The following is a 14,124-nucleotide window of genomic DNA, read 5'->3' as shown; positions in this document are numbered from 1 at the left end:
TAACAGTTGTATGATAAAATAATTAATATTATTGCAATCAATGTTATCATGTACAGAAAATAAAATTACATCTTGCAGCTCAATTTGTATTGAGCAAAGGTTCCTGACAGAAAGTTAGAGAACAAAACATTTTACAGGATTCCTCTCAAATGTTATTACTTATAAAGTATTTGTTTGTTATTGTCCAGACCCTTTTCAAATTAATAATATCCAAAAAAAAATAACAGCTAATGTAATAATATCATTATTAATTATTATATTAATTATTATAATCAATAATTATTATATTAGTGTTAAGATCTGGTGACGTCACCCGTGTTTACAAATGCAAACGGAAGGCAGGCGTGGACAAAGACACGCCCACTCGTGTGTCAAAGTGATGTGGGCGGGGCTTCATAATCACGTACCAAGATGGCGGCAGCCACTGTGCTCAGCTTGGACAGTTTACCGTCCGACCCTTTGCTATTGATTCTGTCGTTTCTTGACTTCAGAGATTTGGTCAGGTGAGCGGTTATCGCCTTTCCGAGTTTGTGCAGTTAGGCATTTTTAAACACCAAGTTCCTCAGAGTTTCTGCAAAGTTTTCGGCTAGCTGGCTATCTTTCTGGAGAAGTAGCAAGCTAGCTTATTATGTTTCTCAGAGCACTGAAATGGTGAGGTTGTAGTCAGACACTGTATAAGTGCTGTTTTTCAGTGACTATGCTTAGGTTTGTTAATGACAGTCTTGCAGGCATCGCATCAGTGTGAAGAGCCCCGTTTAGCTAACGCACAGAAGCAACAGCGAGCTCGTTAGCTGTGCACTGTGCGGCTCTGGAAACCAGCCGAGCACCGTCGCAGATGTAAACAAGCTGAGATGTAAACAAGCTGACTCAGGGACCGAGGAACTGAAAGCACTGCGGATTAGTTAATGCGAGATGGCCGATAGCGTTTTACTTTCATTTACTCTCTGAACACTTATCCTGGTATGGTCGCTGCATTATGGGTGCTGTTAGCTAGTTAGCCATTAAAAACACTGGCGCTGGCCACAGCACATCCATACCACACATTACCGTACTGAACAGTACGCGGACTGTATTATGCTACACTACACAGTACGGTAGTATGCTGCTAACTACATGTCTCCCATCACAATAAATCTCACAAATATTGTGTCCTTTATTGTCTAATGTCAGCACTTACTGACATGATTTTATTTATGTTTCATAAACAATTAAGATCAGTGTTAACTGTTTAGTTTTCATAATAGACTAACAATAAAAAAGTTGAAAGATATATATATAGATATCTAACACTACCTTTCTGGCTGCCTTTTTCTACTAAATGACATGATAAACCAATTTAAAGCAAATAATTTGATCCTTTACTGGTTTATCATCATCATTTTGAACTTTGCTATATTGATATTTCAGAAGCCTGCAATATGCAAAAAACAACATGTTTTATTGTGTTTTTTTTTTAAATAAAGTTGTTTTATTGGCATAATAATAATAGTAATAATAATAATAATAATTTTGACAAACCAAAGTTCTCTGGTTTAGACCATAAGCCTTCATGTGAAAACTATAACGAATTTCTTGTTTACACAATTTCACGTTTTGACCATGTACACAGTACACAGTTATAGAAGGGATTTATTTATAATCGCACTATCCGTTACCCAGATGAGGATGGGTTCCCTTTTGAGTTTGGTTCCTCTCAAGGTTTCTTCCTCGTATCCTCTCAGGGAGTTTTGCTTTGCCACCGTCGCCTCTGGCTTGCTCATTATGGATAAATTTATGAATTTAATAGTTTAAAACTTATATACAGAATTTATATATTTCTGTAAAGCTGCTTTGTGACAATGTCCATTGTTAAAAGTGCTATACAAATAGAATTGAATTGGGTTGTTTAATGTATTGTAAGGCATAGCATAATCATGTAAGCCCTTATTTATCTAAGTAGACACTAGAGCAGATTTGATTGTCGGAATGATGTATGAGCGACTAATGAAACTGTCATACCACATTAAAACATTCAGTGATTTGAGCTGAAATGTTGAACAGCTTCAGCTGTTGTGAACACAAAGTGCCATCCACTACTGTCTTACTTACATGTTGGATGTATACAACACACCCCGGTTTACCCTCACGTACATCAAATGCCCTAGTTTATGCAGGTGTTACAATAGTGAGCCAATAAAATGAAAACTTTAGTAGGCTAAAGCCATTCAAGACCCAAGGTCAAAGTAAATGGAGAGAGGGGGGAAATCAGTGAAGCTGAATTAAATGCGCTTGTGTCCCAAGTTCTGAAAATAAACATGTTCTTTTTGATATCCTCAAAAAATGGCAGAAGACATACGCAAGTGAAAACTTGAAATAAAATAATCTGACTGTCTCAGTCAGATTTAATTAAAGTGCAGTGTGCTCTAAGGTGCTGGAAGGAATATAATGAAAGGATATAACAAAATTCAAATAAACAGACCACTAAGAAAAATAAATCACTGAAAAACAGGCTACTAAAATAAATAAAATCAAATCTGATGTGTTTTAGTGAACATTTAATTGGAGTTAAAATCTTCGAGTAGCCTGGGCATGTGGTTCACCACATCCAGTTCCTCAAAGCATGATGCCTTTTGTAGGTAAATGTGCCTGTTATTCAGCTGAAGGACAAGTAATAAAGGTCCATGTCTGCACATTAATTTATTGAATGCAAACACTATCCAAACTGCTTTGCTGATGTTTAATCCAGCAGTACCATGTATCAGTTTTGATGAGTGTAACTGCAACTTTTGTGCTGTTTTTGTCAATATCACACAGCTTGATAGATTTATATTAATAAAACATTTATTAAAGTATCACCATTGTAGGCACTCAGATATTAATGAAGGTTATTACCCTTGCCAACGGTTTAAAACAATCTTGTTTCAAATGACGACGTTACATTATATTGCAGGCTCTCTGAGTCTTCGTAACAAAAACATAAGGTTAAAAATGGAATATTGAGGTCTGACATTGTCTCCTTGTTTTTTTTCCACTCTCAGTTGCAGTCTTGTAAGCCGGCGCCTGAATGAGCTGACAGGTCATAACCCTTTATGGAAGAGGCTTTGCCAGAAGCACTGGCTTCTCACAGAGTAAGTTCACCAAACAACTGTTCAACAAGCAGCTTTACTCAGTATATCACCCTGAGCAGTTCTCCTTTTTACTCTTGATCACTGTGTATTTTAGCCCATTTTGATTATGACGTCTAAGATGCTTGTTTCCCTTCTTAGAGCCGATAAGGGGCAGAGAGGGCAGAGCTGGCGGGAATTGTTCCATGACTTTTACGCTGACCTTGGTCGCTACATAGATTACTACAGCACACTGAAGAAAGCCTGGGATGACCTGAAGTCCTACCTGGGCCAGAAATGCCCACGAATGATTGCCTCCCTCAAAGGTGCAGCCAGCCATCCTCTCACTTCATATTAATGTTATAAGTATTAGCTCAACTTCCTACAGCTGATGTCTGATAATTCTGAGGGATTATCACTGCTTTTTTGAAATCGTACACCAGAAATGATCTCCTATGCACCTTGTTACAGTGAATATAATTAAACAGGATGACAAACTTACTAACAGATCACATCAAATAGAAGTGTCATGTCTTATTCTCTGACAACAGAGGGCGCAAAAGAGGAAGAACTGGATGCGATTGAAGCCCAAATCGGCTGCAAGCTCCCCAACGACTACCGCTGTTCCTACAGGATACATAATGGACAGAAATTGGTGGTGCCGGGGTGAGACATGCCCTACTGAGAAATACAAAAATAAGAATTACTACTTTGCCATTGAAACATGCACAAAGCATTTACACATAGTATATAATCAGTTCAAATGTACATAACAAAAGTTAATAAAGTTAATAAAATTAATAAGTCCATTATCCCTCCAGCATTACCCAACCTTCAAAAAAGGTTATGAGGAAGGTATTTTAACTCTTCCCTGGAAAAAGCAAGACTTTTTTTTTTTTTTTAAAGAATGTTGAAAACTGAAATATTTTAAATGACAGTCAGAAAATATCTGTCACAGTAATTTGGCTTGTCTAAAGCTGAGGTTGAGGTCAATTGCACTGATGAGATGTTAACTGATGAGAAAGATATTAGATCACTGTTACAAGGCAGAGAAGAACGTGAAACTCTTAATTCAGCACGCAGTAAATGTCTCAGTAGTGTGAGTCTGATAATGTGCTCCTCCCCCCAGGTTGATGGGCAGCATGGCCTTGTCCAATCACTATCGCTCAGAGGACCTGTTGGACATTGAGACAGCAGCGGGGGGATTCCAGCAGAGGAAGGGCATGAGGCAGTGTCTTCCCCTCACCTTCTGCTTTCACACAGGACTGAGTCAGTACATGGCCTTAGAAAGCACAGAGGGACGCACGCGCAGCGAGATCTTCTACCATTGTCCGGTTAGAGTGCTCTCTCTCTCTTTAGTAGTTTCCCATACTGTAAAAATAACACACTGTATGACCTAAGCTTGCTTTCTTTCTTTTTGTCTTTCTTCATTACAATGTTGCCAAAATGCTTACATTTTGTTGCAAGAGGGGAAAAGATTTCCTCCCTCTCTCCCACTGTTCTGGTGTTTTCTGATGCCAGACTAGCTGTTGGACTAGACACACAGAAATCAATCTCAGCAGTCAGCATTATATGCAGACATTTGTCTTGCATATCACTGGTTGCCTTCCTGCCTCCAAATACTACCAGAGTAGGTAACATTGTTAACTTTTTGATACACATTCTCTCTTTAGCAATCACACAGCAAAATATAACAAATTCTTATCAGGGTATTTGCATATACAAAGAGCCTTCTGTTTCAGAAGGCACACAAAGAGAAATTTTATATTAGCAAATGCACACAACACACCCAGCAAGTTCAAAAAAATATTTTAGCATTGCCTGATTAGAGTAAAAACAACAAACCCACCAAGAATTTCTAGCACCTGTCAGATGATTAGTATGATATATGCACTTAGAGTGCACTTGGTTTGTTTATTCACTGACTAGCGAATACACACACACGCACAGCAGATGGATCCTCAACTCAACTATATACCTACTGAGCTCCTGCTTCACCACAATAGACTGGTATAGTGACTATAATCCATAGGTTGATGTCACCCTCTACTTTTCCATCAGCTGTGAATAAGACCCAAAGGTACTTAGAGTCCTACATTAGAGACAAGGTCTCTCCCCTTACCTGAAGAGAACATCTCGCTCTTTTCTGGGAGAGGATCATGGCCTCGGACTCGCACGCAGCAGCAAAACTGTCCAAGAGAACATTATTTGCAAATAACAGGGATGTTTTCTCTAGCCCCCCATACTGGACACCTCTGCAACCTTGGCTGTGTCTTGATAACTTGTAAGTAAATATACTGAGCTTGACTGAAGTACACAAGCCCCTTAACCACAATGTCTACATCCATGAAAGGTTCTTACTAAATATATTACTAAATTAGTAATAAGAGAAGCTCAGGTTTGTTCACTTTGCTAATAGCACTGAAGTTTTTGTGCACTTGACCAATGGAACACATGTCTCTTTTTTTTTGTCTTTTTTTTCAGGATCAACTAGCACAAGATCCGTCTGCTATTGATATGTTCATCACAGGTAGGGCACTGGTATTGGGTGTGTACAGCACAATTTAGTATTTTGATTGCTTTCACATGTCTGATAAGCTAGATATCGACCACAATACTAGATATAAATATGGAGCAGCCACAATACTAGATAATGCTGTGGTTGTTAATCGTATTTTTGTTTTTATGTTTTCATGCTAAGTCTTCCTTTTGGGCTGCAACTCAAATGCTGTGTGAGGATATGATGTGTTTGCCAGATTATATTAACCAAGTCTCTGTAACCTTTCAGTTAATTGATCTTATGTTGCTCTCTCGTGTTGTCTTACTCTTCCAGGGTCCAACTTTACTGAGTGGTTTACCTCATACGTTCAGAACGTGGTGACCGGAGAATACCCCATCATCCGGGACCAGATATTCAAGTGTGTGTGTGTGCATGTATGCGTGTGCATGCATTTATTATTGGCAACAGTTATCTGTGCACTAGGCTATCTGGTAGATTTCATCTGCTGTCCCTGGACAGGTGACATTAAGAGTCATCATGTTCATAAAAATATGAATGAAACGTTAATGGTAAAGACACACTTAAGCAGAAAATAAACACATGATAACACTGTATGTTTCAAAGTTGCAGTGCCCTCTAGAATTACTGCCGCTCTTCATGAACTTGAACAAAAATTAATGTTTGTACAGAGCTCAAACATTCAGGGACATTGTATAGATTTATTTAAACATAATTTTAACTAGTGCAGTTTTTTTCTACAAAATACTGGTTTCAAAATTATAGACACAATTAATATTTTGTGATGCCTGCCCTGGAGAGAATAACAGTGCAAAGTCTTTACCTGTAATGTTTAACAACAGTTTAACCTGTAGAGGGGTCTTGGTCCATTCATCTAAGCAGATTGTAATCTAACATTGTAAGCCCCTTTATATTCCTAGGTTTATATATGTGGCCTTGTCTCTCAATTCAGACCAATTCGACTCAATTCAGTTTTATTTATATAGCGCTTTTAACAATGGACATTGTCACAAAGCTTTACATAATTAAATAGATTCAAATTAAATTAAACCAAAACAAATTGAAATATCTGAATTTATCCCTAATGAGCAAGCCAGAGGCGACGGTGGCAAGAAAAACTCCCTGAGACTATATGAGGCGACAGCATCCAAACATCCTAGTTCACCACAACACTCTATGCCTGTGAACCCTCCAGTCCTGCTCCTTTATCTAAGAAAATACTATTCACAAAAGGCTTGACTAAGCAAATATGCTTTCAGCCTAGACTTAAACACTGAGACTGTGTCTGGGCCCCGGTCACTAATTGGAAGGCTGTTCCATAACTGTGGGGCGTTGTAAGAGAAAGCTCTACCCTCCTGCTGGAGCCTTTGCTATTCGAGGTACCAACAAATAGCCTGCACCTTTTGATCGAAGTAGGCATGGCGGATCATAAAAGACCAAAAGTTCACTCGGGTACTGTGATTTGTTTTTTGATTGGGAGCCAATGCAGGGTTGATAAGATAGGGGTGATGTGGTCATATCTTCTGGTTCTATTAAGGACTCTCGCTGCTGCATTCTGGACTAACTGGAGCTTGTTTATGCATCTACTGGAACATTCAGACAGCAAGGCATTAGAATAATCCAACCTAGAGGTAACAAAAGCAGGAACAAATTTTTCTGCATCGTGTAGTGACATTATATTTCTTAGCAATATTTCTGAAATGAAAGAAGGCTATTCTAATAATAGTATCTACATGAGCTTCAAATGAAAGACTGGAGTCAATAATCACACCAAGGTCTTTTACTGCTGCACATGATGAATCAGAAAGGCTATCCAGAGTTATTATGTCATAATTAAATAAGAGAAAGTTAATAAGCATCCAGTTTCTAATGTCCTTTACACATTCCTCAACTTTATTAAGCTGGTGTTTCTCATGGCTTTGCTGAAACATACAACTGTGTGTCATCAGCATAACAGTGGAAGCTAATACCATGCTTACTAATAAGTTTGCCCAGAGGTAGCATATATAAAGGAAAGAGCAGTGGGCCTAAAACAGAGCAACACAAGCAAGGAGACACAGCCCTGATCAGAGGCCAGTAGTAGGTCAAAACCACAGACCACAGGTTTTCAGGGAGGTTCAAATCTAGGGACTAAGATGGTCATTGTAAAACAGATTTTTTTCTTTCTTGAACCAAGTCTATGTTGATTTGGAAGTATGTTTGGCTCATCATGTTGTTGAAAGCTCCAAAGTCTGAACCTCCTGACAGAAGCAATAAGCTTTTGGGCTGAAATATCCTGATACGTAGAACTCAAACAGCTGAAAGCATCAGTGATATCCACTGTAATATATGGTGGTGGATCAGCATGTTTCCTTTTTCAAACATGCTGATGACATGCATGACCGAAAAGTTTTATTTTGCTCTCATGTCTCATGTTGGCTTCTTTCTCATACCACTTTCCCTAAAGCCTGTTATTATGAAAGTGGCATTTAGCAGGTGTTGTGTTTGATTTTGAAATTTGACAACCACAAGAACCAACCTAACAGCCTAATTTGACAACCTAATTCTAAAACTTTGTACTTTGTTTCTGACATGTGAAACATTTCTGTTATGAATCTAACTGTGCTTAATGGAAAAATCCACCCTAAACGACTTGGATAGCATGCTTTATAATTAACATGTAAATTTCAGTGATGTCCAAGAATTATTTTGGAATTAAATTCTGAGTTTTACTTTTTAGCCTGTAGAATTAAGCTTGCTACTTCTCTACCTAAAGAGAGCAATGCAGCAGTCCTTTAGTCCTGTAGTCTCTCCAGCTTTCTCACCTCTTCATCTGTACACTCTGCTCAAACAGATCAGCTTCCAATGCTTCAGCTTTCATGCTAATACCTCCATCAAGACCATCACGCTGGTCATTCTTTGTCAGTGCTTCTTAGTGCACTTTTTATAACTCAACAGAAAACAAAATGCTGCCTTGATATCTTACAGCTGTCGTCTCTTTCAAGTTCAGATTCACGCTCCGTGCATGTGTGTGTGTTTCGTAACTTTAGCCAGCTCTGTCTCTGTCTAAGGTTACGACAGATACTGAAAGCGCAAAGGAACACACAAGTAGACCTGTGATAATCAGACACAGGTGAGAATCGTCATGCGTTACCTGACGGTTCAACGCATCTCCTCTCCGTGCACAGCTGACACTCAACCACACCCCCGCTGCTACAGCTGGCACCAGAATCATTGAGTCCATTACTCAGGCTGGAGTATTCCTTTAATGATGATTATAACTTGTTTTGTTTTTTTATATCCATGGCCTGATATATGCAGGACAAAAATTACCTGTCCCTTCAGTTTTTTTCTCCATGGTAACAAATGACAAAAGGATTTTACATGTGTGCATCCTTATATTTATACCCAAGGGAAACAGGGAATCGTTTTTGCTCATTTTCATGAAGGGTACCAATAATTTTCGGGGCACTGTTCATAAAAGTTAGTAGTTGTGCAAAGATTATGGCATAATTTGCTCAATTTACGTTTTTCTCACAATTTTAATTTGAAGAATATGGGTTTTGCAATTAACAAGATGCATTAAAAGCTGTAAACAGGGTGCTGCATGAGGAACAAACATGTTGTAAAAGCAATAGTAACACTAATGGCTACTTCAATAAAAATTTAAATAATAAATAAAAGGTTTTTATTTGTTGGATGTTGTTTAGGTACATCCATGATAAGAAGTGTGTGGCCACCACTGATAACATAACCGTCTCAGTCTCCACTTCTTTCCTGCCTGAGCTCAGCTCTGTCCACCCACCACACTTCTTCTTCACATACAGAATCAGGTAAAACACAGAACACTGCTCATCTGCTAATGACATTTCTAAATATTCTGTTAAGCTTAAAAAGGAATGTTTGAATCTGTCTTTTACAAGCCGTACCTCTACAAGCTGTAACAGGTTTAAAGAGTTCTTGAAGCACACGAAATAATTGAAATTAAAATAAAATACAAAAGAAAGCTATATATATATGTAAGTACTACAAGCTATGTATAAGTACGTAAAATGCTGCCTATTCAGGACAGGGTCACAGAGTTAACTAATGAAGCGTCTGCCTGCTGTAAGCATCTGTTTAACCGTTGCAGTGCATCAGCAAGACATTCAGTGTACAGTCCTTAAGATAGGATTTCATCTAATTAAAATGGAGGTCTAAAAAGCTTTCCCTGACTGGTTTCATGTTAAGTGATGCCAGATTTCAACTATTTTGTAACTTCTTGTGATTCGTACATTATGAAATCAGTGGTGTTATACCAAAAAGGACTTTCCTCATAAATCACTGATGAATAGTGAAATGTCTCTAGAATTACTTGGCAAGTTCTGGATGCCAGAAGTTTCAACGCCTAAACCTTTCCCAAACATTATTTGTTCCCACTGCTTCTAAAAAACAAAACTGTTTATTTAAAACTTGAGGTTGATGAACGATAAAATGAAAAGAAATGCAGGTTTTCACCTACCCACACCCATACACACATTGCTGCAGAGGCTTTGGCAGTATGCTTAAGGTCCTGGTTTCTGGTCCTGGTTTCTGGAAACACTTAGCCTCTTTTGTCTGGCAGCCTCATCTAGGCAGAGTCACAGATGTGCCATATTCATTCCATTTTATAATAATAATATATTTAATATTTCTGTGTGGGATGTTTAAAGTTTGGGATATGTTTATAACCAGACCCTGATTGATTCCAGAACTGTTTTGATAGCTATTGGTCTTCACAATGTTGTCTGTTTAGGCATGTTCTCTAACAAACTGTTCCAGGAACAAACTCCTCCGGAAACAAGGAAGAGTCGAAGTTCCACTATTACAATTAGTCTTAATTTAAAAAAAAAAAAAGATATCTTTAGTAAGTATTTGTTTTAAATAACAGCTTTCCAGAAAAGAAGCTGGTGTTTTAAATCAGCAGTAATAGAATTAAAAGGAAAAATCTAAGATTTGTGTTGTGAAGTACAGAAAAATAAATAGCTATTTCCTTAACAAAGAGGACTGCAATGCTAACAAATTAAAGAAAAAAAAGTAAAGCATAGTTAATGGGTCTCTGCAAAGTCTGAATGGATGCCTTCAAACTGTATAAAGTCTAACATGTTTGCCTACTCTTTTGGAGTGCAAAGATCTTTTGAAAAGGAATATTTGATAGTCTTCACTATCCTCTTCTTGGATGGGTGTCAATATATTATTGCAAACATAAATTTTTTTATTTGGTGTGTGAGGAAATGCTAAACAAATTCCATGAACCTACCCTTTAAAGTTCACAGCAAACAGGTTTCTAGAGCATTGTCAGGTGGGTTTATCCGAACCAGGGAATTACAGAATGATGGTTGCTTTTGATGAAGTCTTAAAATCTAGTTTATATCCAGTTTAAATCTGGTTTATATCACATATATTTTGGCTTCACTGAGCCCATTAGAATGAAAAAGGAAGTTAAGAACACAATCTGGACAGATTTGTCAGAGCCAAGAAAATGTGAAAATTTCAAATCAGACCGGTTCTGGTCTGATTCAGGTTCTGCTCGAGTGGCAGCATTGCAGAAAGATCACTTTGCACAATGCCTTGTGCATTATCTTCTTACCAAGTCAAGAGTACCTGTCGACTTAGCTCACTCATAGACTTAATGGGCCGTATTCAGAGATAATCAAGCACAGTGAGGATTTAATACCAAAATATTGAACAATATTGAAATACATAAATTTGACATCGTTAGTTAATTAATAGTATCGGGCCTTTACAGTCAGCTAAAAGGTTGGAAAAATAATATTTTATGGATAAATTTATGAATTTATATTGAGCTGTAACCATGGCAAATGAGTACTTGCTTGTTTCTTATCTTTCAGACCATGGGTACATCTTCTTTACAGAAGAGTGCACTGAATTAACAAAAACATTATTTATACATAATACATAACCTATACACTGTACAGACAGTTCTAGATTTGGTATTAGTAACCCTACCTTGCTATCCTGTAGAAAAGCACTATTAGATTAGAATATACAGGACGTAAACTCTACAAATGCCGCAACCTATATATCCTGTGTGTTCTGTTTAATATACCTTAGAGTAGCGATTCTGGCTTTGCCTCAGGACCCTGAAGCAATTTTACTTGAACCTCATTCAATATATGTGTTAAATTACATAGCCCACTCCTGCACATATGTGTAATAATAATTTACAGAGCCCTTAATCCTTTTCATGTTTGTGTTTATTCATAAGGATTGAGATGGCGAAGTCAGCACTGCCCGAGAGCGCGTGCCAGTTGGATAGTCGCTACTGGAAAATCACCAATGCGAATGGGAATGTGGAGGAGGTCCAAGGTCCTGGTGTTGTGGGTGAGACAGTAGATGTGTAGTATACAGTTTACAGTGTAGTATATAGTTTATATGTGATAAAAGACAACTGAAACTATACTTTAGAACCAGTTCAGCTCAAATGTGTGTGTCTGTGCATATGTGTGTATAGGGGAGTTCCCAGTGATGACCCCTGGTAAAGTTCATGAGTATGCCAGCTGCACAACATTCTCCACTACCTCTGAGTACATGGAGGGCCACTACACCTTTCATAGGCTCAAAAACAAAGGGGAGGTCTTTGACGTCTCCATCCCAAGATTCCACATGGTGTGCCCGCCCTTCCGTGAGTCCATGGTGCGCTCGGTATGTCTGTTCCTTTTTTAACTGCCTTTTAACTTTATCTAATCCTAATAATAAGAGTTGTAATATTATCTGATAAAAAACAAAGGACAACCCATAAACCTCCCAACAGAAGCCCGAAGATTATTAGTTGAAAAGGTCTTTGAAAGACTTAAGATCTGTTCTCTCTCTCTCTTTCCCCTCTCTCTCTCTCTCTTCTCTCTTTCTTTTTCACTACAGAGCTCTGTGAGAGAGGCACCCATTGCTGTCTTCAACAATGATAATGACTCAGACACAGATAACTATGAGGATGGAGAGCTGCATGGTATGAACATGGCTGATCCTGGAGGGCGCTGTCCTCGTCACATCTGACACATACATATTCTCTCTCTCTCTCTCTCTCTCTCTCTCTCTCTCACTCACACACACACACACACATATACATGCATGCATCAGTCCAAGGGCAAAGGAGAGCAATGCTTAGATAATTGTTTACTATACAAAGGCTTTGTGTCTGTCCTCCCATGAACTTTACTCCCCTCTTGTCTCTCTCACACACAGTAAGTTTGTGTTTTATATGCCTTCAGTATTAGTATCATCCAAGAACTTTATACTGAACCAAAAATGCAGAGAATGCTTTTCATACTCAGTCCAGGGGTCTCACAGTATAATATTCTGTAAGAGGTGTTGTTTTAAGCATTTAAATCCTTGATCAGATCAAAATTCTAAAATTAAATTGGATGTCTGTGTTTTTTTTTTTTTGTGTGTTATCAGTCAGTGAATCAGATGGTAGTAGGGGAAAGACATGATCAGTGAGAACATCAGTTGAAATTATCCAGTGATTGCACACTGACCGAAGTGACAGTCCTAACCAGGCACATCTCCCCACCACCACCAAGATTTCAAGGGGGAAGAACACACACACACACACACACACACACACACACACAGTTGAACTGGACTAGACTTCTTGTTTATAGAACTTTTCTGTATGTCTATTTACCCTTGAGTATTTACACACTGGAACTTTTTTTTTCTCTCATGTCCCACACACACACATACACACACACACACACACACACACACACACCCCATTGGTAAATCATCTCTAAGAGAAGACAACATTAGTCACTACTTCACATAAAGGATTATAAGATTCTGATTATTGCTAGTAATAAATTTTATGTTTCTTCTTCTTTTTGTTGTAAAACTATGGAGTGCAATAGGATTTTCAAGTTCAGTACACTCTTATTTGTAAATGTGGGTTTTTTATGTTTGGGTAAATAAACATAAAACTATGAACATTATTTTTGTCAGTGTTGATTTAAAAACTGATTTAAAGTTTTATTGTATGGGGATATTTTTTTAGAAGGCTAGGCAGAGTGCACTGGACTGGAAGGTTCAATGGGTGCTTGTTCTCAAAACAGATTCAGGGCTCTGAAATTCTGCCCGTTTTTTTTCTCTGTTGGTTGGTGCCAGTGTGTATGCTGTAATGATAGTGAGATGAAGAGTGCTTTGTTAACGCCTTGTCTGATATGGCTTTGTGTTGTTGCTGTTTTTCAGCCTAAAGCTCCTCCCACTGGCACTTTTTCGTAATCCTTGTACCAGCCAATCATTTCTCTGACTGCAGTGAAATAGGTCAAAATATCTGCATAGTTCTTACACAAAAATGCATTTTATACCAAAGTCTGCTTCTGCTGGCAGCTGGTTTGAAATAGGGCAATGTAGCATGTGTTTTATATATATAGGGCAATATATATGGCAATGTAGCATGTGTTGGAGTGGTAGACATTTGTGTTTAACTCATGGTTTAAAAGTAGCTTCAAACTTATACACTTGCTGGCCATTTTAATAGGAACACCTATACACTTGCTCATTCATGCA

At 38.1% G+C, this 14,124-nt stretch overlaps 1 protein-coding gene across 4 annotated transcripts; it reads left to right on the top strand.

The window, feature by feature from the left end:
* Positions 1-363: 363 nt before the first annotated feature.
* Positions 364-13,547, top strand: fbxo3 (F-box protein 3). 4 transcript variants are annotated; one of them, XM_026946783.3, is made up of 12 exons: positions 364-503; positions 3,018-3,107; positions 3,246-3,409; positions 3,635-3,749; positions 4,213-4,417; positions 5,568-5,613; positions 5,917-6,001; positions 9,291-9,413; positions 11,828-11,943; positions 12,074-12,255; positions 12,481-12,565; positions 13,015-13,547. In XM_026946783.3, exons 1-12 carry the CDS (start codon positions 412-414, stop codon positions 13,047-13,049), a joined length of 1,338 nt encoding a protein of 445 aa, XP_026802584.1. In that variant the 5' UTR covers positions 364-411; the 3' UTR covers positions 13,050-13,547. The 4 variants fall into 4 exon arrangements, with proteins under 4 accessions (XP_026802584.1, XP_026802582.1, XP_026802581.1 ...); XM_026946781.3 differs by having other exon boundaries at positions 12,074-12,264; XM_026946780.3 differs by having other exon boundaries at positions 12,481-13,547.
* The last annotated feature ends 577 nt before the right edge of the window (positions 13,548-14,124 follow it).

This window comes from Pangasianodon hypophthalmus, chromosome 25 (genome assembly GCF_027358585.1).
Source record: "Pangasianodon hypophthalmus isolate fPanHyp1 chromosome 25, fPanHyp1.pri, whole genome shotgun sequence".
Classification (NCBI taxonomy): domain Eukaryota; kingdom Metazoa; phylum Chordata; class Actinopteri; order Siluriformes; family Pangasiidae; genus Pangasianodon; species Pangasianodon hypophthalmus.
The sequence above is the reverse complement of the archived record's forward strand: the minus strand, read 5'-3'. Positions and strand labels throughout refer to the sequence as shown.